The sequence below is a fragment of the Oratosquilla oratoria genome, chromosome 41 (assembly GCF_046742065.1).
Source record: "Oratosquilla oratoria isolate Oo_2021 chromosome 41, ASM4674206v1, whole genome shotgun sequence".
Taxonomy (NCBI): domain Eukaryota; kingdom Metazoa; phylum Arthropoda; class Malacostraca; order Stomatopoda; family Squillidae; genus Oratosquilla; species Oratosquilla oratoria.
In genome coordinates this window covers 21,744,396-21,772,021 of record NC_134817.1, presented here as the reverse complement: position 1 = coordinate 21,772,021, position 27,626 = coordinate 21,744,396, and the positions used below count along the sequence as shown (strand labels likewise).

Genomic DNA, 27,626 nt, shown 5'->3' with positions numbered 1-27,626 from the left:
CACATGAAGATGGGCATCTCTTCGTTTTATATCAGTTGGTTTTGTACAGACATCCTTGTGTGACATTATGTAATAGGGGCCGCTGTATGTCAAGGCCTGTGCACCATAGCTGATGCCATGTAACCACGGGCTTTGTGTGTATTGTAATTTACAAGATAAGAGCAATACTCGTAGTCTTTTGTGCTTCAGTCGTGTGTTTATTTTGGTCTTTGGTTCTTTATTTCTTGACTGGTATTAGGCTATCCAGTGATTATTAGGTTCTTGCTTAGATTCCCTCCGTCTCTGACTTCAATAATGTCTCCGAGACTCGATTCTCAAATTATCTCATGGCAACGGATTAGCATTTTTCCACGTGCCAGGAATTGCTAACAGATTTGTGACACATTTTGAGCATTTGGTGAACAGTACAGCAGTATTACCAGAAAAACTCGGATATCCCATATAGTGGTATTGCAAAGAAAATGTGTATTGAAAATATAGATGATTAAGTTAAAGCAAGGGTATATGGTAAAATCGAGACGCTTAACAAACCATACTTTCTAGAACCTTCTTCCTCACCGGCAGACTCACTCGGAGGCCGGCTGTGGTCCACGAGTCTTCGCAGCCGGCTTCGACCGTTGTCTTTTCATCTTGTAGCTTCTCCACTTCTTTTATCGAACTGCAATTGACATAGGTAGTTCAGGCCTTCTGGTCATTTCCTTAATTGAATGACTCGACTGGCGACAAGAGCAAGTATGGAAGCCACTAGATGAAAGGAAAGGTCGTCTTGTTTCTTATTAAGGGTCCCGCGAAAGCAGGCGCGTGTATATATATGTATCTGTGTGTTTGTGTGTATGAAAGAGAGAGAGAGAGAGAGATTCACCATGGTCTTGGATCACATGTTGGAGTCGTGTGTGTGTATGCGCGCGCGCGTGTGTTTGGGGGTAGTTGCAGGTTGGCACCATAACTATTGTGGAATGTATGCGGATAGCTAGTGCAGATAGTAGACACAAGTACTTGTGCGCATTGTAGATTGTGTGTGTGCGAGAGATTCACCATGTGATCTTGGGTCACATGCTGGACTCATGACCGTCAGTTATTACCCTCATAAACTGCATAGCTCAATGTGTGTGTGTGTATTTACCTAGTTGTATTTTACGGGAAGGGGAGCTATGCTCGTGGTGTCCCGTCTTCATATCTCATTTTATCTGAACTTTTTAAATTAATGTATTGTTTTTGCACACACCACTTTCTCATCTAACTTTTTCCAAATATGTTTATGTGTGTGTGAGAGAGAAAGATTCACCATGTGATCTTGTGTTACGTGCTGGACTCGTGACCGTCAGTTATTACCCTTATAAATTGCATAGCTCAATGTGTGTGTGTGTGTGTGAGAGAGAGAGAGAGAGAGGGAGATTCAATGTGATCTTGGGTCACATGCTGGACTCGTGACCGTCAGTTATTACCCTCATAAATTGTATACCTCAATGTGTGTGTGTGTGTGTGTGTGTGTGTGCCGTTGCTGCTGCGGCTTGCGACGATTAGTTGTCATGGTTACCGTGCTGCGCAATAGCGGGCTGGTTCAAGGACACACCGGGCGGACGCAGACGTCGTCGTTCTCGGATACAATAATTAAGTGAGCCTACAGACTGGGATTGTTTTGTGTCATTACCGTGGGCACCGGACCAATTACATGCATTTATTTTCATGCAGTCACATGCGAGTACACTGTGTGTGTGTGTGTGTGTGTGTGTGTGTGTGAAGGAGGGAGAGAGAGAGAGGAAAATTGGGTTGTGGGTTGATGTCATCCAGTTCCCACTGTCATGGAAAAAGTAATGTATAAGGAAATTTGTTTGTAATGGGTTGATGTTACCTAGCTCCCACTATGGGGGAAAGTAATATATGTGTGGCTGTGTGTATATTCACATGACGGGTGAATTTGCCTAGTTATGAGGAAACCGTTACAAGGGTTATGGGGTCTGCCTCCACCGCGCCTCACAACTACCCTCCCGGTCAGTTTGCTTGTGCAGAGCGCGCCGTCGCCCTTGACACAAACGCAGGAGTTGTATCACAGTCGTTGTAACGCAGCTCTCCACATGGTGGGCGATGAGGTACAACACAACCTGTTAAGGAGGCATGCAGAGCTTAATATAATCGCCTTGCTGCAGGTAGAGAAAAAATACAAATACCACCCGATGCAGATGGGATTGTGGTGAAGTTTTCCATGCTAGATGTTTTAATGACCACGATTTGACCTGGTCAGTGCAAGCGTGTGTGTGTGTGGTGTGTGTGTGTGTGTGTGTGATTCACCATGGTCTTAGATCGCATGTTGGGCTCAGTGTAGGGGTGTGGGTGTTCATCATGGTCTTGGATCACATGTTAGACTCGTGTCCGTGCGTGTGTGTGTGTGTGAGAGAGAGAGAGAGAGAGAGAGTCTGTGTGTGTGTGTGTGTGTGTACACCTGTTATTAAGATATCTTGATCGAATCGCTCTGCCCCCCCCCCAGCTGAATGAAATTAAACGTCACTCCGAACTTCATCTACTATTGTGTCGAATAATCGAGGTATTGTAAACCTGTCTTAGGTACAATCTTTTTTACTCCTGTTAAACAAACTTAGTTAACCTGAACCGAAATCAATCCAGAAACACCGCGCATTCTTTCCCCCCAACTGAGTTCAATCTTTCGGCGATAGAACAAATATAAAAACAACCGTGAAAGGATCACTCGAGATGAATCCCCTTTTGGTGCGCAATACCCTTGACTGGAGTTCCAGATGCAAAGAGTCATGAGCAGGAGTGAGCGGTTGGCTGTGTCGAAGGGAGTGGGTGGAGTGTATCGTGCATATTTTTGGTTTCCTTGTTGTCAGACCTATTGCTTGCCACCCGTCTCTCTTCGTTAGCGAAGGGAAGGTAAAAGCAAAATATGGTGGTCGTAATGACAGGATGAATTCCACTTGATGCAGATGCCCGTAGTGGGACTTACGTTCTATTCATTCTTGCTGCGTCCAGAATTTTTGATTCAGTTGTGTGGGGGAATGGAGAAGGGATTGCGCGTAGGAAAACCTCACTTTCGTAGGGCAAAGTGTAAAGCTGTTGAACTGGAAACTGACCCACGGAAACCGGTGTGAGGTGAGTACGGGGGTGGGGGGGGGGTGATCGGTGATGAAGGGGTGGAGTTGGGCCTGCTCGTCAGAATTCCTCCCAGGAAGGGGTGCGGAAATTTGTATTGGGGTGCTCCATGCACGTCTTGGGGGTGAAGTTAGGATGACTTAGTCCATCGAGGTGCAAGTTCGCAACTCAGGCCCCAGGCCTCCGGTTAGACGGACAACAAAAGAGACACATTTCTATGGGTTTCTACAAACTTTTGAAGGTATTGTTTTAGAGAGATTTTTTCCCCCTTCAGCCATGGCTTGCCCGCAAAATTCTTCAGCTGTGGGGATCCATGGGTAGTATTGGAGTTTTGATCGGCCAGGCTGTCTGGACTCGGGCTGCATAAAAGATATGTGACGTGTGTAGTCAAAATCCATACGTTGCTGCACGATATACACAGACTCTTAAGTAAAATTGAGCAACACGGAGGACTGTTCGGCTGGAGAACGACATGAGGTCCACATGGACGCCATGTGTGTAAGGTCCTTCTGATGTCAGACGCCGGGGCGACCTTGGTTCTATTGGCGGGAATGCTTCTGCCTGTATAGGTCCTGCCATTGGCGTTGGGGGTAGGGAAAGGGGGGCACGTTAGCCCCAACCGTTGTCCTCTTTAACGGGACGGTCGTTATTTATACCTGGCGGCTCACTCTCCCGCGTCGCAGCATCGGTGGCTGCCGCCAGGTCGGTGTGTGTATGTGTTGGACCGTAGAGTTGAACACGTGGACAATGCATGATTCAGTTTGGGAGGAAGGGTGGTGAAGGTGGGGGGAGGGGAGGGGAGGGTGGGCGCAGCTCAGTTACGCGCGCCTGGCCGGCAAACAGGATCATGTTTGATGTTGGGTAGGTGGTGGACGGGGGGCGGGGGGAGGGCGAAGGGTTGAGCACGGGTGAAGTGCGTGGCCTGGTCACCCAATGTGGATAAACACATACCTTCCCAGTTTTTTTTTTTTGTTAAACAAAAGCCTCACTCAGACTAGTTCGTGAATCGTACAAATGCGCCAGCCTCTGCCACTCTACTCGTGCAAACGGATCACATGAAGAAATGTCTCGACAGGGTGACAATTCTTCATTGGGGCCATCCTGGGTTTACGATTCGTTTGTATAAGTTCATGATAAAAAGCATAACCTCATTCAACCCAACCTAACCTAATCTTCATTCCACCACTATATTCGGCGTACTGGGGTGACAATTCTTCAGAGGTAGGATCTCATGGGGTGACGATTGCTCACGTGTGCGTTCTGGGGTGACAATTCTTCATGGGATAGGGTGGGTGCAGATGGAAGCTTGACCCGACCTTATTTTGGGCCATCACGTCTATTCGGGGCTCATGCTTTTTATGTAACGGTTTTCGAAGCGTGAAGGGTTACGCAATCCAAGGTGCGAGACCGTGAGCTTGGCTTGTAGTGATCGTTCACGGCCAACGTCGTGATTGGTGTTGGCGTGAACCTTGGCCAGTGGGGATTCGCCTTTTTTAAGTATGGGTTCACCTATACATCTCCGAAAACTTGCCTGTACCTTTCCTTGAAGCGCTGAGAGAGAGAGAGAGAGAGAGAGAGAGCGAGGCTTTTGCTCATGTGGGCGGGAAGTTAGGTGGTAGAAGCCAGCCACTCAAAAACAATCACAAGTGGTTCCTTAACCATAATACAGTGTGGTTCAAAAAGATGTATCCATTTGTGATAAAGTAGCATTTATTATTGTAAGGAAAACTTGATCTTTTCATAGACCTGTCTTATGTACTTTTTGTTTATATCCCCCCCCCCCACCCGTATACCACCATTTTGCTAGCACAGCTCAATAGTTTATAATTTGCATGATTCGAGCTCCTTGGCGCTGAATCACTGTAGCTACTCTCGCACATTGACGTATACAATTTGACCCTGTCCAACATGTCATGGGGGAATTCTCTTAATCTCTGTTCGAATGTTGTTCTTGAGCGCAGCAATAGTTTGGGGACTGTTAGCGTAGACCCTCTCCTTTAGGTATCCCCACAGAAAATAATCCAAAGAGGATAGGTCAGGAGAATGGGCAGCCCAAATGGTGGTCCGCACGATGGGAGATGAGCCTGTCTTCAGGGAAGTAGCGATGGAGGTATTAGAGGGAATCATTGGAGCAGTGCGGTGTTGCTGATAAATCACAGTATCGAGACTCCCTTTTGGATTGTTTTCTGTGGGGATACCTAAAAGACAGGGTCTATGCTCACAGTCCCCAAGCTATTACTGCGCTCAAGAATAACATTCGAACAGAGATTAAGAGAATTCCCCCGTGACATGTTGGACAGGGTCAAATTACAAACTTCAATGTGCGAGAGTAGCTACAGTGATTCAGCGCCAAGGAGCTCTGATCGAGCACATTATAAACTATTGAACTGTGCTCGCGAAATGGTGGTATCCGAGGGGAAAATTACACCACAAAACTTACATGTCTGTAAGACAGGTCTATGAAAAAAGTAAAAAATTCCTTTCAATAATAAATGCTACTTTATCACGAATGGATGCATCATTTTGGACCACCCTGTATTTGGTTGCGACGTCATTTTCGTAGTGAGGATGCGTGTACACACACACACACACACACACACACACACACACACACACACACACACACACGTACAATAGGTTCCTGCTACTTTTCACTCGGGGGATATATAGCTAAAGACCGTAAGTGTAGTGGAAAAAACCCACCTCTAGGAGGGTAAGCCCGGCATGCGTCGTACATGCGTTTGTGTTTATAGACGAGCCTCGCCACATGGGGCGCCGCGTGACTGACACGACCGCAAGTTTGCCGTGCAGCGTGACACGGGGCTGATCGTCTAACAACGGACGGAAATAGACTTGTCGGGTGCCTTACTACGCCGCAGGATTCTGGTGTCTAGTTAGCGAGCTTTGAATGGATTAAGATGATTGCGCAATGTGGGCGGGCGGGTGGGTGGGGTCGGTTTTTGGCTTCACGTCTGTGTCGTGTACCTAGTTGCTGGAGGTTTCCGAGATCTTCGATTTGAAGTCAGTCTTTTCTCCCTCCCTTCCTCCCTCCCTTCCTCTCGTTCTTCGAGTTCAAGGGGAACGGTTTTGGGGCAGAAGTCCTCCCCTCCCCCCCCCTCCCTCCTCTATCGATTTTGATGCGAGGAATGAGAAACTATGTGTCTGGTGGTAGACTCCATTCCCTCACTCCCTTTCTTCGCCAGCGACATAATATAACCGCCTGGCGGTGGCCGGAACATCGTCACAGAACGCCGCGGGAACCGCGTCCTTGGGGGAAAGCACCTAGACTAAATAAAGGGGATCTTTTCCTTGAAGTCGTCGAGATTAAGGTCGTTCAGGAATTATGTCACAGTTGCCTCAGGCGTGTATAATGGGAGTGGGTGCGTGTGTACGTACGTACATGTGCACATGTGCTGTTGCGTGTGTGCACTCTTGCACATAGAGAGAGAGGAAGAGGAAGAACAACGGCGTAGCAGACAAATCCATCCTTCGGAAGTGTTGCATCTCCCGTGTCTCGCAGCCCCGAGGAACGTCGTAGTCGCGGATCGATGTCCCTCGCAGCCCCGAGGAACGTCGTAGTCGCGGATCGATGTCCCTCGCAGGCGCAAGAGGAACCATGTAGGTCGCCCTTGGCCGTCCTCCTCTGCCTGCCCCTCCTCCTCTTCCTCTTCCTCCTACGGGTCGTTCATCCTCATGCGATGAAAGATATCCAGATACAGCGCCTCTGCCTACCTCTCACGGATTACAGATTGTTCCGAAAGAAGCTTAGCGCTCTCTCTCTCTCTCTCTCTCTCTCTCTCTCTCTCTCTCTCTCTCTCTATATATATATATATATATATATATATATATATATATATATATATATATATATATATATTTTTTCCTATCGTCCTTTCTTTCATGGGGTATTGATTGCTATGTACAATTGATGGGGTTTCTTGGCTCCAGTGACCAGTGTCTTTCCGTTATATATCACCGGACACTAGTTTCTAATCAAAGAAGACCGCTGATTACGTTAAACTTCTATCCTTCCTGTCTGCTTGTTTAGATTTCCTTTACCGACTTGGTCACTCCACTTTATCGGCGCGGTGTTGTTTCCAAGGATAGAATCGCTAATTATATCACATTGCATACAGGCGTGATACATTTATGCGGGCCCCGTTTTTTTTTTTTTTTTTTTTTTTTTGTCGGAAGAAGGAGGGGAGATGTCTGCGTTGGAGGTGCCACCCATCTCCGTAGAGGTTCCTCAACTGCGTAGATTCTGAAGTTGGGTAGACGTTCTGCTGCGTAGGGGTTGAGTTGCTGGGTAGAGGTTCTTCGACTGCCTAGAGAGGGAGTTTTGGACAAGTTTACGACACGAGTTGGCCACGTGAGGTGCCAGGCAACTGCGTAGAGGTTCCTGAACTAAGTACATTCTTTGGTTGGGTAGACTTTCTACAACTGCGTAGGGGTTTATTTGTTGGGTAGAGGTTAGAGTTTCTCGCTAAGGGTTCCGAGAGAACAAGTGAGACAAGCTAATGCACTTTTTATTTATTTTTTATTTAATTTCATATACGTAATATAATTAAACTTGCACGACATATTCTTGATTATTGTAATAATGTAATATAGACATCGTCTTGTCTAACCTATTATTACGATGAAAATAAAATGAGAAAGATATGATATATATTATATATATATATATATATATATATATATATATATATAAAAAGGGGATATATATATATATATATATACATATATATATATGCAAAGTAGACCACTTGGAAAAAGAAACTAACGAAGCAGAGCGCTTTCGTGTATTACATCTTCAGTTGCACTGAAGATGTAATATACGAAAGCGCTCTGCTTCGTTAGTTTCTTTTTCCAAGTGGTCTACTTTGCATAAGTGAACACACGTACCCGTGTTCTTATTAGCATATATATATATATTTTCGCAGGGGTTCTTTTGAGACATGCAATTTATTTTAAAGGTTACACAAGGGTAAAAAGGTTGAGAAACGCTGTCTTAGAGATTACTCTATTGGGTAGTTTCTTAACTACGTATAGGTTCTTCAACATCGAAGAGGCTTAAAGCCGAATAAAATCGCCGGGTCATTGCTCTGGCTCCTTCAGAAGTGGTTGCGGCCGAAGCATACGTTAACACATATGGTTGTGATGGTGGGTTGGTTTGGCAGGTGTCGTTCGCGGCGGTGAAAGTGACGCTGGCGGTGGTTGTTATGTCAGCACCTGTGTTCCCGCAAACGTAATTTGTCCTGTTGGCGCAGTGGGGCATCCCTTTGTCGTCGCCGAAGGAGCCGCGCTCGTCTGAAAAAAAATCACTTGTCACTCAGGAAGGATGGTCACACGCAGCAATGCGTGGGGGGTGAGGGGGCGTTGTTGTTGTTGTTGTCGTTCCCTAGACTGTCTGTCCGAGCAGTCCCGTCTCCCCAAGGAAGGCCACAGCCGAAACTGTTGTTATTGTTATTATTATTGTTGTTAACACCAGGATGGAGGATTGCTGTTGTTCTGGGGTGTGTTTTACCAGCTCTTCTGCCTATCAGGATGGAACCTATACTATATATTCAAGAGATACAGTGGTTTACACTCGCACATTTATTGTCTCCAGTCGATTTTATTTAACGGAGAGAATCAGCTGTGCAACGAATGGGTTGAATACTGCAGTCGCGTCCGTTCGCTCTTCGCATAAACATTCACCGTAGTACCAGTGTGTGTGGGTAGGAAGGGGGCTCGGCGGTGCCCAGACCGTGCCAGCGACATCGTTCTTGGCAAGATGAATTCGGGGCGTGAGATCGAAGTGTCCATGGCGGTTTCGAGGAATAGCAGGCTGGGTTCTCGGAACGCTTGCCGACCGATGACCTTCAGGGGCTTGGGTCATCCTCCAGTGTATCGGAGACCCACCCGCTTGGGGTAAAAAATAGTCGAAATGCTGTGGACTACGCACACCGTGTGTGTGTGTGTGTGTGTGCGAGCGTGTGTTCGCGTGCGCACGGAAAATGAACGGGTACCTTGTTCAACGCAAGGTCTAAATATACAGGTCAGACCGTTTACATTCTTCTGCGCAGCTTCTGACGTCATTTGGCTGAGTCCATTTTCTCTTTGTGATACACTGAAGAAAACTGTGAAACGCCAAGGAAGACAGGAACTATAATATTTTATATATTATATATATATATAAATATCATACATCATATATATTCATATATATAGACAGGAACTATAATATTTTATATATATTTATATATATATTTTATATAATATTTGTCAGAATATAACTAATTGCGTGGAGCAGTGCGAGCGTAGGCGACGTCATTTTCGAACGACGGACCAGCTTCAACTGACAGCTATAGGACCCGCTAACCCCACTTTGAACAGCCAGGTGACGTTCACGGGCCCGCTGCGCCAACTCCCTCGAAATTCGGTCGGAAGTGGTTAGACCTTATATTCTTAGATCTTGGTTAAAGAAATTACGGAAACCAAGAAGGAGTGATAGTAGCTCACCCCGGGGGGTGGATGGTGGAGCAGAGAAAGAGTTCATGTATTTCAACAACCTTGATGTGGTTTGGTTATTTTGTTGGTGTTGTGGTGGACAATATGAAACAGTTTAAACGTACAGAGGAAGCTGACTGGTCAAATATAGACACCCCTTGTTGTTGTTCTTCTTCTTCTTCTTTTCTTCTTTTTCTGGGCCAAGAAAAAACGATAAGAAACGAGGGTTGTTGAGTCAGGATCAGAGGGTCATGTGTACATGCGGTGAAGTTCTGAGAGGAAAAAGTGATTCAATGAGTATGCGGTAATGTCTCTCTCTCTCTCTCTCTTAAATATACACACTATCTCTCTCTCTCTCTCTCTCTCTCTCTCTCTCTCTCTTAAATATACACACTATCTCTCTCGCACACACACGTATTGACTGTGCCGTACTTGAGTTAATACTGAATCAACCACAAGTGCTCGAGCCCACGAGTGCACTGTTAGACGACCGCCCACCCATCCATCTCCAGTTGCTGCTGCCATAGTGATTTTGGCGGCGGCGGTGGTGGTGGTGAGTAGGGTGGGGCCGAGGAGCCGACCTTGTGTGGCCTTCGCCAGGCGGGCCATCCGCGGCTGCCCGCCGCCGGCTGCGGTGTGGGGCTTGGTGTGTCGCCTGCACCATGCCCTCCCCTCCCTCCTCTTCCTCTTCCTCTTCCCACGTCGTTCCCCTTTCTTCATGGCTCCTCTGACGTCGTAGGTTTATACTCCACGAGGGAGGCCTGTGTCTGCAGATTCTGCAAAAGTTGACAAAGCGTAGGGGAGGGAGGGAGGTTGACCTACAGACCATACCTAATCGGAAAAGACGTCCGGAGCAGAAGAAAGTGTCCGTAGTAGCGGCAGGTCCGGTTTTCGAGAGACGTGGTGACGTGGCGGGGTGATCATGTGATCAGGGCGTGAAGGTGAAGGTGGGAGGTGGAGGAGGTGGGATGGGAGATGAGAGTGGAGGGCGTGTGGAGGTGGGGGGCCCGCATAGTCTGCGGGAAACGTAAGACTAGTTTCGTGTTCGTGTATATATATATTTTTTTTCTGTTCTGCTCATGGTCGTGGAGTGTCTTAGTAATGTTGGTGAGTCATGGCTTGCGTTTTCTGTGGATGAACTGAGATGTCTTCAGGGAACTTATCGTGGCCGTTGCTACTGAAGTCCGTGCCAACTCTTTGGCAGTGTGTGCATGGACAAGCCCCACGTCATAGACTGACATATATATATGTATTACATTATATTATATACTGGTTTGGTCCACGTGAATCGTGGAAGGCTGGCGTCCTTCAGTAACACGTGCGCATGGACCCAGAATTTTGAATTCTGCTCAGCCTCGACTGTTATGGAATACTGTCTCTCGGGGAAGACTGTTGTACATTCAACCCTACGAAGGTTCACGGAGTTTGTGGGGCTTGGTGTAACAGCTGTTGAAAAAGAATCGCAGGACTGAATAGAATTGTCTGGCAGAAGCAGAATACTTCTGGTTGACCTCCGGAGGAGGCTTTAAGCTACGGCAGTTGGCAACAGCCCTCGGGGCCCAACCGTAAGGAAGAAACTGGTCAGCTCTCCTGCGTTGCTTGGATATGGAGCCGTTTCCGTGTCACCGGCTTGTGTGAAGAGGAAGGGGGGTAGAGAGGAGGAAGAGGAAGGGGGGCAGAGGAGGGGAGGGATGGCCATAGTGGTCAGCTCTCCTGTCAGTCATAGTGTTGGGAAAATGGTTGATAGATTTTTTTGAGGCCTTGTCTGGGTAGTGTCTACGCTTTTGGATAGTAGGGATTGGGAGTCGGGCACTGGTCTGTCCATTTCTTTGAACCACCTCGTGCAGGCTGGCTCCCATCGTTGGGGGTAGGAAGAGGGTAAATCATTGTTAAAAATTAACACCATTCTTCTTTCTCGAGCAGTGAGTTTGTTCCTAAAATAATGATGTGAGACTCTGGGCCGTAGGGGCGTCATCAAAGTCCTTAGAATGCTAAGATGGTCATGGCTGTAACGCACGCACACTGTCTGACGTGTGTATCGGGTGTAAGCCCTTTTGTGTTGTATTTCGCACAATCTTCCGCGACCTATGAGTCAACAACAATAACATTGATAATAATGATCACATAACTACCCGTTCATCGTTTTCTTTACACGAGTGTACGGAAGTACAGTACAGTACACATCTCGTGCGGTCCCCTAACCCCCTCCCATGAGCGTCTACGGAAGTCGTGACCTTGCAAAGCTGCGCAGCGATGGTGTTGCAGAACCCTACTCCACCTCTTCCTCTCCTCCTCGGCTGAGTCGAGTCTTCCTGTTCTTAGCCGGAACGAAAGGGTTGGTTCTGGGTTGACGGGGGTTGGGGCGTTCCATGGTGGGAATCACTACTGCTGAGCCTAAGTCAAGGCAGTCGCGAAGCCCATGTCTTCATGGACTTAACTTGCAAGTATTAATGAACTTGTTTATCTATTTTTCATTGCGAATAGGCTGGGGAATAACTGGAGAAGTCTTTGTTTTTCCTGCGAGGGTGACGTTAGCCTCGTGCGTGTTTGGGGGAACAAGCGGCGAGTGTCGTGTCTCGTTATTCGCGTGCGATGTAGGAAGAGGTGACCTCGGCTGGCTGAGATCCACGGAGATGTCGCGACCTGAAATTTACCGAGTTGGCGTGTCATACAGCTCACGGTAGGTTCTTGTCTGGAAAAGGGAGAGAGAGAGATATGCGCAGACCCCTTTAATCGGTGTGCTGGTTTAGTGTATATATTTAGACGCTGACGCGTGTTTTTATTCAGTATGGGGAAACTTAGGGGACCTATGGCGGATTCTTACTTTACGCGAAGTTGAAGGGGAACCGTCGCTGGTATATGACCTTCGTCGGTCCAGCCGGAAGTCGATCCTCATTTGAATAATATAGCCCTGTCGTAGCCAGAACAAATACTCTTATGTAAGTCACAATACTTCGCCTTCGTCACCCTTCAGCCCTTGGGAGGGGGAGGCAGAGGTGGAAGATGGTGCTTCTTTGGGGGTAGCCAGAAGGAAGTGCGCAAGGTGTTCCTCAATAAGCTAAATAAAATCGCCTTCAGAGGTATTTCTGGAGTCGTTATGGGATTTTTTTTGTGTGTGTGTGTGTTATTGGTTGAGGGTCATTAGCCTACGGGGTCTTGGGGGGTATTAGTGAAGAGTCGTTAAGAGTCTTGGGGTATTTGGCAAGGGTCGTCAGGGGGTCTCGGGGGGGGGGGTATTAGTTAAGAGTCGTTAAGGGTCTTGGGGTATTTGGCGAGGGTCGTCACGGGGTTTAGTGAATTTTCGTCGAGGGTCGTTTCGTAGTTTTAGGGGGTATTAGTCGACGATTGAAGCCGCAGGGTCGCGGGATACGAGTTTACTGTTGTAGCCCGTGGAAACTGTACAATTAGATTACTTTGGACTCCGCATGTCACACCAGACACAGCCTGGATTCGGCTTCCGGCTGGGTCTCGGGGGGTAAGTGACCTTTCGACAAGAGAACGACCGACTTCGGCTTGGTCTGGCCGAGGGCAGGGATCAGCACAGCACCTTTAAGGCGCTGGCAATCCTCGCTGCTTTCCTTCTGGCTCACGTCAGACGATCCGCAGGGGGTAGGGTGGGGTTGCTTCTCTGAATCGGGTCGTGGTGGTGAACTTCGGTGACCTGACCAACAGTCGTCGTGTGATTTTATTCACTTGAAGATGTGACTGTGAGCTTAAAGTTGTGTTTTAGTGCCGAGGGTTGAGCGGGGTTTTGATTATGTTTCTGACAGTTCTCCAGCGCCTCTGTTCAAACGATCAGTGTGTCACGTCATTCTCCTCCGCTCTTCCCTACCGTAAGGTCCTCGCACATGATGTCGAATAACGCTAGCCACCTCAGAGAAGAGATTCCGGCAAGGAAGAACAAGCAGAATAGATCAAACCATTACGAAACACTAACCCCCCCTCCTCCATCCCAGGTACGAGAGGGTAGAATGGAAATGAATCTTGTTACTGAGCATTTTCTTCCCCTTCCTCTTCTGTAGGACGGGAACCTCTGGACGTGGTATCATTCGAGGGGAGCGTGGAGGCCAACTTGGGATGAGGAGCAGGTGGTGACCACCTGTCCCTTGTTTGGCCTGCTGGGTTTGCATCACCAAAGGAGGTGTCTTTTTTACGTCCTCTATCCTCGTGGGGCTCCCACCGCAACTGAATCGAGATGGGCAGTTGTCGGGTCGAAATGTAAAACTGGTTTAGGGAGGATAATCGGAAAAAATGACAATCCATCATGCTCGATGCAGTATACCAACTTGTCAAAATCGTTGAACGTGAAGTTGGACGTAATGTATATGGTTTACCACATTGCTGGAAGGGGGGTTCGGGATTCAGATTTGTTCCTGTGCCTTGTATATGTGTTAGTTGAGAGCGCATGTACCCACCAACAGTGACTGGGTTAATGGACATGGGTCAGTTAATCCTCATCCCTCAGCTGATGAAAATCGCGTAGGGACAAGTTGCGAAAGGAGCTGAATTCCCGAATCCCACGGAACGGAACGGAACAAAGGACCGGACAGGTCCCTTCCTGTTTACGTTCAGGTTGTAGAACGTCCGCTTCCTGCGGTCCTTGACAGCTGGGTTGGAGGTGATGGCAGACCCGTTTGGAGTGGTGAGAGGGAAGGACATTGCGGGTCGTCTCGATTTCCGGTTACCCGGATGACAACACGTTTCACGCGACAGATCCTGCCAGTGGTGCCCCAGCGAGACGGACGTCGTCGAGGATTATCTCCCTATTCCAAAGCTTATCGATACCCTCGCATCTGGAGGTGCAGCCCCAAGGGGCTGGCCCTTTGTTCCTGGACCGGGTCCAGGATCATCTTCAATATTTCGACCTCCTCTCCCCCCTTCTCACACACACTGTTTAAAATAAGGAGGGGATTAAAACAGCAATTAACACACACACACACACACACACACACACACACACACACACACACACACACACACACACACACACACACACACACACACACTCACTCACTCACTCACTCACTCACTATTACTTACTTACTCTTTCCAAAGCCTGGAAGGGCAGGAGGACTGATGGTAGTGAGGATATCCAGTACAATTGTTTTATTGAAAATGCCAGTGGCTTCGTGCTCGTAAGAAATTGTAAAACAGAAGTAACTTCACACACACACACACGCACATACATACGCACGCACCTACACACGCGCACGCACATACACGCACCTACACACACACACGCACCTACACACACACACACTCACACACGCTGAGCACAGAAATAATTTTCTTACAGGGAGCTTTAAAAAAAAACCCAGGACGTCAGATTTCCTTGTAGAGGGAAAAAAATCCTGATAGTGGAAGAGATCTGAAGATCCCGAGGTTGGTAAATACTCTTGCAAGAAAGGCTTTATCGTCGGCAAACTTCGGAGTTCCTTGGAATCCCTGTTCGCCTCGTTGGCCTCCCGATCTTTGCCAAGAATTGAGGTGGTGGTGGTGGAGGGCTGGGCGGGCTTGGCAAGAGACTGTGGGCGTGGCAGGAAGACCGTGGGCGGTGGGCGATGGGCGGCCGACGGCGGATCATCAACCCGTCCCCAGTTCGGTTAAACTGGTATTGACCAGTTATTTGCGTTAACGTAATCTTGATGGCGTCACCAGTTGGAAAATATTCGCAGAGAAGTTTAACCCTGTATGTAGTGAGTGACATTCATTTGTTTTATTTTTGTTCTGACTCGACAGAGTGTTTTATTCAGTCGCACGTGAACCCCCCCCCCTATAGACAGCTTTGTATTGTGACAGAGAAACTCCAACAATTTGGTGTAATTACAGGAAAGGTATTGCTTGATTTGGCCTCTTGTGTACTGAAGTTCATACCTGTGAACAGGGTTGTGGTGAAACCACGTCCGTAATTAAGCATCGAAGCACAAGAATGGTAAAACATTATGACCCCAGTACGTAGGGGAGTGAAATACTCTTGCCCCACATAAGCAGTTGATTAAATATTTACGAGTAAAACATGGCCCCCCCGCGTGTGTGTTTCGTACTTTTGTTTAACCTTGTGTAAATACACCCCCCCCCCCCCAGCTCTCCTCAGCCGAGTGCCACGGAATGCCACAGCAGGGACGCCGCAGGTGCCAAAGGGGTCATGCCGTGTTATGATGTGTGTTGAGGGGAAAGCTGCCAGCTCTCATATCTCTCTCGTGACGTCATGTTACTGGCGCTGGTATCTCGTTATCGTCGCACGGTCAGCCAACCGGCCCATCACAAGTACCACAACGGATAACGATTCATAACAATAACTGCTTCAGGTTCACTGTCCGGGGACGGAGTGCCAGCCTATTGGGGCAAAGCCTTTAAGTCGGGTTTAGGGTCCTGAGATTTTTTTAGACAGGTGCCGGGAGGGGGTGATGAATTTGTCCTTGGTCCAAAGTGTAGATTCTCCTTCTTTAAATGCCATTCGTGTGTTGTTTATTGTAAGACTTCAAACGGGACTTTGAGATTTGGCAATGTCAAGTTCTAAAAACGACTTGTTTTCGTCCTAACTTTAACTGTAGGCCCTTATTTTATTTTATATGTGTGTGTGTATATGTATATTGTTTTCTCCGAGTTGTGTGAATACAGTGGGAAACTAAACCAGACTCCAGGAGACATTTTAGTACACACGAGTCGGACTGCTAAAGAAGTAGACCACATCGTTAAGGGATCTCTTCACACCTTGACCCATTCACCGAAATACTGACTAAAATCGCCTGGCGACAGCCGCGAGTACCACCGGGTACGTAAGGGCCTGGGATAGTCCCTTTCGCTTCCGTGGAAGTTGGGTTCCAGGGGGCACCCCCACAATCGAGAGGAAAAAGTGACACCCGGTAGGGAAGGGGTCGAGGCAACACGACTTCGCGGGGGAATCTGACCCTTTTGCTGATCCTAAGTGACACAAGAAGCGAAGAAGTAATTATAGTAACGGAGCTGTGTCCAAGTATTGTAAGTCTCTCCCCCTCTCTCTATCTCTTTCCCCCAACGGTAGCGCCTTTCTTTTGTCAGTGTCGGGTATCATGATTTCATGTTTGTGTGTTGAGGTGAGAAAAAGATAGAAAACTTAATTAGTGTAAGTTCTCTTGCCAGTGTTGTAACAACGTGTTCATGGGATGCCTTGAGAGTAAGCACGTCGGCTGGGCATCCGACGAAAGATATAAGAGTTGTCGCCGGTGCTGGGATGAGGGGGCAGTCGTGCCAAGAATCGGTAGAGATGATGCTGGGCGTGTGTGGGGGTGGGGGTGGGTCGACCTTGAAAAAGGAGACTACGGCGGCGGCGATTGCAGTTGGCTGGCGCTGCTAAGGTGTGTTGCCGAGCTGTACAGAGGCAATCCCATTGCATGAAACACACAAACACACACACACACACGGGACAAATTATCAGAATTAACCAACGGGAATGCACCCAGAGACTGAGGATAGCACTTATCCTGTGTATTGCAACTAAATAGATAAAATTATTTATACAAATTCTTGGTAACTACTTTGGCCTTCGCTGTACGCCCTGGCCAAAAATCTGTAACGAACAAGAGTTTGCGAACTCACCAGCAAGTCATGACCCTGCATAAAAAAAGCACAACACACAATCTTGCTCATCGGGTAACTATTAACACGATACACGTCGCAGGTACTCGAGTCGGAACATTCTAGAATATAATCGAGTAAAAGTAAACTGATCGGGTGTCTTTTACGGTGAAAAATCTCAGTGAGCGTATGTAGAGCAAATTGATTATAATTAGGGGTGTGTCAGCGAGAATGAAGTTTTGTGGACCAACTATTCTTTCTGCCGAAAAGTTGCGTTAACGCGTTTGAATCGGTTGATCTTTCCTGTCGTGATAATCGTCATGCCTTTGCAGAAAGATCACCATGGGCATGTTTGTGACAAACGGTGTGTCTATATATTTGACAGTTATTTACGTAGCAAATATTTCGAGTCTGCAATATTTTTTGTCTCTTAATAAATACCATTTCTCGGCCTTGAATCGTTCCATATGACAGGTTGTGCTGAAACAATAAGCACGCGCACGTACACACACACACACACATAATCTTACCTCGTACACATGTCAGCATGCATAAGTGTGTACATGTTTATATCCACATGAAATTAGAGTGGAATGAGTTAATAGTATGCTACCAGATTAAAAGTTAAATAGATAAGGAGTGGAAAGAATTCCAATATGATAAAATGGTGGAGGTAAACCATGTGAGGTTGTCCGGCCCTGTTGTGGGAATGCTGTGCCATGCTGCATTGCCTTCAACCTGAACAGTGGCAGGGGACAAGGATGACCTTCATCCTCAAGAGCTAGGATAAGAGCAGTAAATGAGTTTTAGTGTGTATGAAGTGGGCATGTGCTCCAACTCAGCCATCCCCTTTCCAAGGGTGAAGGCCCTTTGGTATGTGTATATTTTTATTTGAATGTTATTTTTGAATGTTACTCAAAACAGATTGAATGCCTTGTGATGGAGGGGCACTCCACTATATTGATAGAATAATTGCATGAAGACAAAAATATTTGAACAATGCCACTGTGTTGAACAGGGGTACGAGGTTATACTTTATGGTTTGCTTTTTCTGTTTTGCAGGGTTTACTGCTTGTACACTTACGAACCCAATTTGGTTTGTCAAGACACGCCTGCAACTCGACCAGGCTCGAACTGGCCAACACCTGACTGCCTTCCAGTGCATCAGAAGGGTCTACAGTGAACATGTAAGTAGCATTTCTTCAAACATGGATACCTTGTTACTGTGTTGGGACATCAGTGAGAATAAATGGTGGGTCAGCTCGAGTGTCACAATGACTGAGTTTTGTTTATCAAGAGATGGAAATCTATCCATGGTGAGCTGTATAGAATAGGTCTTGCATGAAAGAAGAGGCATAGATAAGCTTGCATGCTTTCACAGTTGCAGGACCCTTAACTAACTGGCATGACCCTGGTGGCAAAAGGGAATCTCATAGTCATATCATATTGATGACCAGAAGATACCCTTTTGTTGTACAAGGGGTTACCTTCAGCTGAATAAAACCATTTGGCAGAAGCAGGAACAAATGTGCATGTCAGTAGGAAAATGGTTAAATTGTTTTCTGTGAGAAAGAAGTACTCCTTGGTACTGGAAGTGATATATTGTATTCATTAACTTTTTTGCTGTGGTGGTGTTCTCAAACTGAGTGAAATAGTGTGGTATCTGCTTTAACAAGATTGTAAAGGATGTCACCGGAGTTGAAAGTAAAAATGTTTGTGGTAGGTACTGTGATGTCATTGGCTTTTGTCTGCATCTCTCAGTCCCTCTCCACCTTTCCCCCCTCCCCTCTTCTCTCTCTCTTTTGCTATGTTCTGTTGCTTAGACTGAATTTGGCCAGTATAACCACAGTCCAACTTAGAGCTAAGTTGCATATTTTGCTCAGGTAGAATTTCATTTTGGCAACTATTCACACTCGGCTTGTACTCCGTCAGAATTTGAGTAAGGTTGTGCTAAATCAGGGTTAGTGACTGAAAAGTGCTTGATTTTAAGAATCTTTTTATGTCCGTATTACTATAGAATTATATCTTCTCACATTACTTTAACAATGTATCCTCATTGTGTACACATCCTCCACTCATGTTACACTCTTTTACTCTCCTCTTCTTCAGCTTCCATTCTTTCTTTTCCCACATTGTCACTATCTTTCTTACTCTTCTCTCTCCTTTCTTCCCCACCTCTCAATCTCTTCTATTACCTTTTCAATACCATCCTATATCTCTCTTTCCTACCTTTCATTATCCCTCCAAGTCTCTTTGTATCATCCTACTTTGTAGTTCCAGCTTCTTTCCCTATCTGTGTTGGTACACAGTTGGCTTAAAGACAGATTGAAGTGGATTAGAAAGTAGATTTTGGTGTTTGACTGTCCTCATAACTAATCAGTACATACAAACAAATGTAGTTGGTATTTTGCCAACTTGGGTCTTCTGGTGATAAAAAAAAAAAAGGAATGTTGTTTACCGGTCCCTCTTGGATCCCATTCAGCTTGGCTTTGCACACGGCACATATAAGTTAAATGTTAATGCAGCACATTCTTTTTTTATATTCTAGCTGTATATTTGTAGATGAGGCATATGTGATGTTCATTTTAAAACAGCTGTTTACAAATGTTTGATCTAAATTCAGCCATTGTAACTTGGTGTTGTATTTGTTTGAAAACCACCTTATATATTGGAAGTAGAAGGTAGGATGATTTTAAGACATGTTTTGGGTCTTTCATCATGTGAAATTGATGTGATGGTGGCTTTGGATGCCAGACTGTCTGTGCCATCACATGCCAAGTTGAGAGGGAGGGAGAGAGAGAGAGGGGGCTGGGGGTAAAGACACCAATTATATATATGAATTACACATCTCCTGTTCTTTTCCATGTTAAGTTCTTTCCTGTTTCACGAGATTTTAACACACTTTCCCTTTGAGTTAACTTAGGAATAGGTATGGAAGGAAAATGTTTGTCTCTTGGTCCTGCTTAATGCCCAACTTTTGTATGGGCATCAAGTGTAAATTTATGTTGTACGGAATGCTGGTATACCCTGTAGTCCAAGGGACTGACCTTCATTAAGATTAATCCCAGAGTATGCCTGGCCCTCAGCTCAACATGTCTTGCATTAATCAGTTAGTCCATTGCCCCAGATCTCTTGCAGGAGACCCAAGGTAACTAACAGCTACATGATTGGCCCATAAGTCAGTGAAGAAATTTTTTGTTGTTGCCTGCGTATGGTTAGGGTGGGGCAATGTGATGACGAGTTATTCTGCGTTTGTCTTGTATTGAGATCCCAATTAGTACAGGGAGGTCAGTGAACTGAACAAATTAGTTGTTTTTATGCAAAAAAAAAATAAACAAAATAAAATAAAAATAATTATAATTTTATTCTGATACTGTCACAAGCCTCTTCCAATACCACAAGGGCCCAAAAAACATCCTTATGTTTTCCTAAAACTTTCTTGCATATCTGCCCCACCACAAAAATCTGATCCGCACAACCTCCACCTGTCCCAAACCCACACAGCTCCCCACCAACTATTCCCTCCGTCCCTCTTCCAATCCTCTCAACCAAAACCCTCCCCAACCACACTCAACAAACTGATCCCCCAAAACCACCACACTTACACCCGTCCCCAGCAGAATGGAACTACATAGGCACTCCTCTGGTACTCCCCCAGACAAACATCAAACAACCTCACCAGCCAGTCCACACCACTGCACCTCCCCCCTAGACACACTGCATGACACCATCCAACCCAGGTGCCCCCACCTGTTCCCATCATTTCAATAACCACTCTCATCCTCGCTTATACTTTCCTCATCCATCACTGTCACCTTCCCAGTGCCACCACCACAACCCCCCCACCTTCATACCCAGCAACTCCCCAAAATACTTCGCCCATTGTCCACCACCATCATCCCTCCAACTACGCTCTCCTCCACCTGATTTGACTCCCCATCCTCTGCAACCAACCTGTGATTGCTAGCCTCCCCCTCCCCCACTTATCCTCCCTGCTCCATACACCATATAAAAATATAATTATTAACGAATGTATATCTTTTCTTACAGGGTTTCTTTGCATTCTACAAAGGGATCACTGCTTCATATTATGGCATTTCTGAAACTGTTATTCACTTTGTTATATATGAAGCAATCAAAGCTAAGCTTCAGGCACGAAGGTGAGATGAAATTATATTTTATTTTTACAAAGTAATGAATGGATCCAGTATCTGTGTGTTTCTCCTTTCCATTTGTGCAAAAATCCTTCTTTTTCACCAAATTTCAACACAATTGTGTATTCTTATTGCAGGCAAGCTAACCCTGAGAACCGTTCCTACCGAGATTTCTTGGAGTTCATGCTCGCAGGTGCCACTTCCAAAACTGTTGCCTCGTCCATATGCTACCCCCATGGTAAGTCAAGGAAATCTGTGTCCATAATAGAGAATGAGTGTATTATTACAAAGTTTGAATATGTGAAACAACTACCTTTCTTCATTTGAGTATGTAATCATGTGATGTTCCATTTTGCAGAGGTGGCAAGAACACGGTTGCGAGAGGAAGGTAGCAAGTACCGTGGGTTCTGGCAAACCCTGAGTGTTGTGTTGAAGGAGGAAGGCTGGGCTGGACTCTACCGGGGACTTGGCACACAACTTATTCGACAAATTCCCAATACCGCAATCATGATGGCGACCTATGAGGGAGTTGTCTATTTGCTCACCCGGTAAGTATAAATTGATATTTGTCCCTTTCATCATGATATTTTTGATTGATTCTGTTTTGTTTAATGTGGAGTGCTAGATCCTATATAGTTGATTGGCATGCTGAGTAAAGTTGTCAAGACTACTAGAACAGAATTACAAAAGTACCATCATGTTAAAGGGACAAAGTAGTGTTTAGTCTGTTCTTGTACAAAATATTTCATTGTAATGTGCATCGTTTCCATTTCTAGATATGTCATGTATTTTATGAAATTTGTCACAAATTATGAATTTGTTAGTTTGCATTCTCTTTAATGATCTACAAGTTTGTTTTTCTTTTACAAAAGTATTAGTCAAGAAAATTTAATTACAATTTTATATTTTTAATAAGGTTGAAATGCAACCAAATTAAGACTGAAGGAAACATCATCTTTTCAGGTATTATGGTGAAAGTGAGTTTTACGAAGACGATTTCGATGATGATGAAGATTAAGAGCACAGATCAATGGGTTACATATTTTTTTTCATTCTGTTTTCATCCATTTTGCCAAGGAGACAAATTGGTGCCCTAAATAGCTGTGGAAATGCGATTGTGGCATTGGTCAATACATAAACAACAATTTCAATACAGTTGTTTGCCAATTAGTCACCCATTTGTCACAGCTCAAAGATTTTACATCCTCTAAGAGGAATTCAGACACACCTAGGAAGTCAGCACATTTTTAATAGGTGGCATTCAGTGTCTTGACTGTGAGTATGGTTGTCCTACTGTGGTAGTAATTGCCATTGCTTTCATTTGAGATGGTCACCTTGTGAAAGTTGTGAGAAACATGTTTTGACTTCACGACAACTAGGGTGCACATCATCAGACCCATGTATAGGTGCTCAAGGCTTTGTTCCTAGTGAGATTAGGTTACTCAGGTTTTGGGTTGGATACTGGCTGCTGCATCGGCACTGGGTTGATATGCAATGTCCTGTTATTGAAACCCCTGTATAGTAGGTAGTATGGAAGGTAATGGATAGTCTCCAGTGAATCCAGTACCCAATTCTGAAAATAGTCTTTTTGTTAAGTGGATAAAATATGCAGTGCCTTTGTCCATGCAACCTCTTGTAGTCAATTCCTTAACCATTTAATGTTTTAGGAACCAAGAATATCAAAGCTTTTTAGCATATGGAAGCTTTGGGTGTAGCTGTTTTGAGGAACAGGCTTTGTCAGGAAATATTTTGGTAGATAAAGAAAAAAAAATCCATGCCAGGCTTGTGGAACTGTTCCAGGTTTGGTCTTTGTATTATTAAATTTTGTTTTTTTATGACAATATTTCTGATTTTGTCTTAATGAGAGATGGTGAAAGGTTATTAATGTGTCAGCTAGTTTATGTTCTGCAGTGTTGCTGTCGTATTTAAATACCAGCTCTGTACTGTCTAGTCGCATGTACAGTTGTCAGGTTGGCTGTGAACATTTGAGTCAACAAACTCGGTAAGGTTGAAGTAAACATACATTCGTCATGTTCTCAAAGCTCATTTAGAGTATTTCTGTTGGTTGTGGATGTAGTTTGAATGGTGCAGGCCCAAATGTTTGATAACGTGAACATGTTGTAGTGATACAGATGGTAAACTATGGAGTATATTCAATAATTTTCAGATTTATTCAGATGTCATTTGAAAATTAAAATTTCTCCCCCCCCCCTCCTTTTTTTTTTCTGAGGTGGAAAATTTAGTATGAATCACGAAAAGTTTGTGGTGCTTCCGTTTTGAAATGATTTGCTCAACTTTGGTAGTTAGAATTCCACATTTATGCTGACTGTATTGTTTAGATTGATCATTTCATTTTTTCATCTGGATTTGTTTTCAATTTTATTAAATGGTCCAGGATAGTGATATGACTAAGTTTCACATTTTTTCAGATGGCTGTGTATTAATTTTCTCCAGGATGCTTGGTGGAGGGCAGTTCTTTTCTTGATCTATTCCGGTGAAAATTATTAAGGGTCCTTATTCCTTGCTAATCTATGCTCTAACAACAACCAGAACAAACCAGTTGTAATATTTTCCTTTCTTTGTTTTGGTGGAAATTATTACTAACCCCCATCACTCTTTGGCCGTACCTCCAAATGAAGCTGTGGTTAAACTACAACAAAAGCTTGTATGGAGCAAGATAAGGACAGATGGGTGAATCAAGAGCCAAACCTGGTTCTTCTCCCCCTCAATATAATCATCAGTTATCAGCCAAAACAGGGTCAGAGGGATAAACATGGAAGGTGAAGTTTTGTATTATTTTAAATGCGGAAAAAAAGCAACTTTGATGCAACTCCTCTATGCCTTAGTAGGAGTTTCTATCTCACCATGCCCTCGTTGAGCTAGTCTTTTGGTATTTGTTGAAGCTTCTTGTGGGGATGGTATTCAAAGTAAATAACCTTTACTACTGTAGTATGAAAATGCATACCCTTTATGTGCAACTTTACATCAATTCCTGTGGCTTACAGGAGCTTCACTTTCGCATTTAACATTTGAGATTTCATGTTCCTCGCAATCTAGTAGTCGAGCATCTCCCCCCCCCCCTTTTGAGGCACAAATATCAATATCCAGCACAGAAACCATTCATGTATTTGCCAATGAAAACAGCAGAAGGCATGTTTGTACTCCCAACTGCCTAGGTAGAGGGTAGAAACCTACGTAGCTTTTAATTCGTGTTGCAATGCTCCGCAAATGGTTTGCTCGTCTACAGTAAAGCATTCTATTATTCACATTCAATCATGAATCTTTTGTAAGTAGAGCAGGTTGGGAGACAACAATTTCAATTCATTGATCTGCAGAGCATAAACATTTTATGTTAACATTTTATGTCAGTTTGCAATACATGATATACTTGAAGGTGAAGCCTAACTTTGTATATTAGGTATGTATTCTATCCGATGAAGTGTGTTACTGTGCTCATTGCTTTGCCATGAACTTCTAAATGCTTATTGAAATGTATGCCAGTCTACGCTCATGGAAATGTGAGCTGAACTGAATAAGGTGCAGCTTTGCCCTCCAAGTGCACCATCCCACCATTACCATACTCCAGTCATCCTTTCTTGTTTGGCCAACGGTGTCACTAAACTTTGTCACTTCTCCCAATGTCAACTTTGACATGTTATCTTTAGGAACATTACTGTGATTAGTATTACTGTAATTAATATTGGCCTTGTTGTATTTAAAACATGTGGAAGAGTAGAACTGTGTTTGCTTATGACTTTCCAAAAAGTCTGTCCTTGTGAGATTGTCTGTATTGAGGAATTATAGCTGAAAAGAAAACTAAATTTCTGCCCAGATATTTTTTTTTTTGGCAGTTACTACTCAAACTTCTTGCTTCGTAATGTGCATAAAATTTTACTGAATGGGATTATTGGAATTCTTTTGGGCAATATATAAATTTTGTCAAAGTAAAGTTGCATCATGTTCTTAAGGTATTACTTATAAATTCTGTACCTGAATACTTACAAAATTTATGGCTATTTTATGTTATGCATGTACATATTTGATTGTAAATATGTTTATATTATTTGTTGAAGATGTAGCTTATTTGTAAAGATATTACAAAATAAATATTAAAAATATAATTATTTTCATTGTCCTGAATATGTTATACTTTGACACGTGTTGTCATTACCTTTGTTGCTCTTGCTACTGTTGTGGCATTTCTTTTGAACTAATGCAATGCAACTAACATGGGCTAAGCGTGAGGGCCCAGAGAAGGAAGTGGAGGCCTACAGATCCTGCAATCACATAAATGACTAGTTTCACAATTGGCCTTCTCAAAGAAATAATGCTTCAGTTAGTCTTCCCCAAGAAGGTAAGATTGAAATTGTTTAGCGGCCCCTCCCCACCAGTCTAGTTCTCACCCTGCAGCATTATTCCTTCGAAAAAGATAATAATTGTGAAACTAATCAGGAGTAAACTTCATTTCAACTCTTCTTTCCATTCCCAAACCTCACAGATACATGTGTTATGCAAAACACATTAGGATCACAAATCAATAAAATATCCACTGCTGCCAGTTACCTGGAAGCCAGGTATCTCCTGCAAGACCTGGATTGGACCGAATGATAACACACAAGCATATCTGTGAAGTTAAGAAGACTAGAGTTCATCTGAGTTTATTCACAGTCATTGTTTCAACTTGGCCATCCTCCTCAAATGGAAGATTATAATTACTTCAGATGTGTGCTAAACAGGATCATGAAAGTGAAATAAAGGCATATCACAATTGGCTGGAAAATCATAAATGTATGAACATCACAAAGGGCTTCCTACTTCATCTGAAATGCACCCTACAATTGGGGTACAATCTGAAATTGACTGACTGAGACAAAGCTATGGAGGAGAATGGAGATCAATGCTGGGAATATATACATGTAGGGACTGTGGGAGGTTTTGCAGATATATGTGATTGGGAAAAAGCTGTTAAGAGCAGTCAAGAGTTTTTATGATAGTAGAGCCTCTGTTACAATGGGAAATGGAGAAAGGTAGTGGTTTGAGGTAAAGGTGGGACTGTGTCAGGGATGTGTCATGTCACCACGGCTGTTCAATGTGTACATGGATGGGGTGATGCAAGGGTAATGGGTAGGGGACTGGAGATGGTTAAAGAAAAGGAGAAAAGTGGGGGGTAAGCCAGTTGTTGTTTGCTGATGACTATTTGTGGCAGGATCAGAGGAAGACTTAAAGGAGTGACAGAGTCTGAGGAGAAGTTGTGGGTAAAAGTAAAGTGATGTTATGTACAAGGGTAGCGGGTGGCAGTGAATTGGAAGCAAGTCTGAAAGGAGCGAGGCGGGGGTTAAAAAGTGGGAATGGATGCAAAGAGATTGTACTGACAGCATTGCATGAAGCAGAGACTTGGAATTTAAGAGAGGCAGATAGAAAAGTTTAAATGTTTGAGATGAAATGTCTGAAAAGTATGGTGCAGGTTACTAGGTTGGATAGAGAGAAACAAGGTGGTGAGGAGAGCAGGAGTGGGAAAGGAGATGGCAGATTGAGCTGATGAAAGATTATTAGGATGGTTTGGACACAGAAAGAATGAGTGATGAAAGATTATTAAAAGAGATGTTGATGGCAGAGGTGGATGGAGTGAACTTGTGGGGATGACCTAGGACGAGATGGATGAAACCGTTGTTAAAAGGATGAGGGTGGCAGGTGTATATGTGAATGATACTTTGATGTGTCCCCTTCTTTTTTTTTCTGCATGAAGTCACAGAGGGGGGTCGCCAATTAAGTGAAGCCACCTTGCTGTGGATGTACTGTCTTGCTGCATTGCATTTAACCCAGGGCAGATGCAGGGATGACCTGTCATCCACAAGGAGCTGAGATAAGAGGGTTGGTGGGAGTGAAATGGGTGGGAATAGGTACATGCCTCTAACTTGGCTACCTCCCTTATAAGAGGGAAAAGTTCTCAGTAAACAGATATGTAACACAATTCAGTAAACCCCATGAATGTAAGATTTCGCAGAAAACCACTCGGGAAATAAGATACTACGATCCAAACATTTTCATCTATTTAGACTTCTTTGGGGGTCTGAATAGACAAAATCGTTTGGATCATAGTTTCTTGTTTCCTGAGTGTTTTCCTGCAAGATAGGTATGTATATGTAAACTTGCCATCATGCAGTAGGAAGTGAAAAATCCCTGGTCAAACAAAGCCTTGTCATTCAGTAACACCCCCCCCCCTCTGATTTTGGATCACCTCCTCACCTGGCATTGGCTGTCAGGAACCAATGAGACATAATATAGGCATGCTGAATGGGAGAACAAACTGTGAGA

At 44.6% G+C, this 27,626-nt stretch overlaps 1 protein-coding gene across 3 annotated transcripts in view; it reads left to right on the top strand.

Moving 5' to 3' along the window:
* The window catches only part of Rim2 (replication in mitochondria 2), a 38,581-nt gene extending 13,149 nt beyond the window's left edge, over positions 1-25,432 (top strand). For all 3 annotated transcript variants that reach the window (XM_076178208.1, XM_076178209.1, XM_076178207.1), the window contains 5 exons: positions 18,220-18,344; positions 21,208-21,317; positions 21,449-21,549; positions 21,670-21,859; positions 22,275-25,432. In XM_076178208.1, the coding sequence (XP_076034323.1) occupies positions 18,220-18,344; positions 21,208-21,317; positions 21,449-21,549; positions 21,670-21,859; positions 22,275-22,329 (581 nt within the window). In that variant the 3' untranslated portion in view covers positions 22,330-25,432. The remainder of the gene's footprint in view (positions 1-18,219; positions 18,345-21,207; positions 21,318-21,448; positions 21,550-21,669; positions 21,860-22,274) is intronic.
* Positions 25,433-27,626: the final 2,194 nt, after the last annotated feature.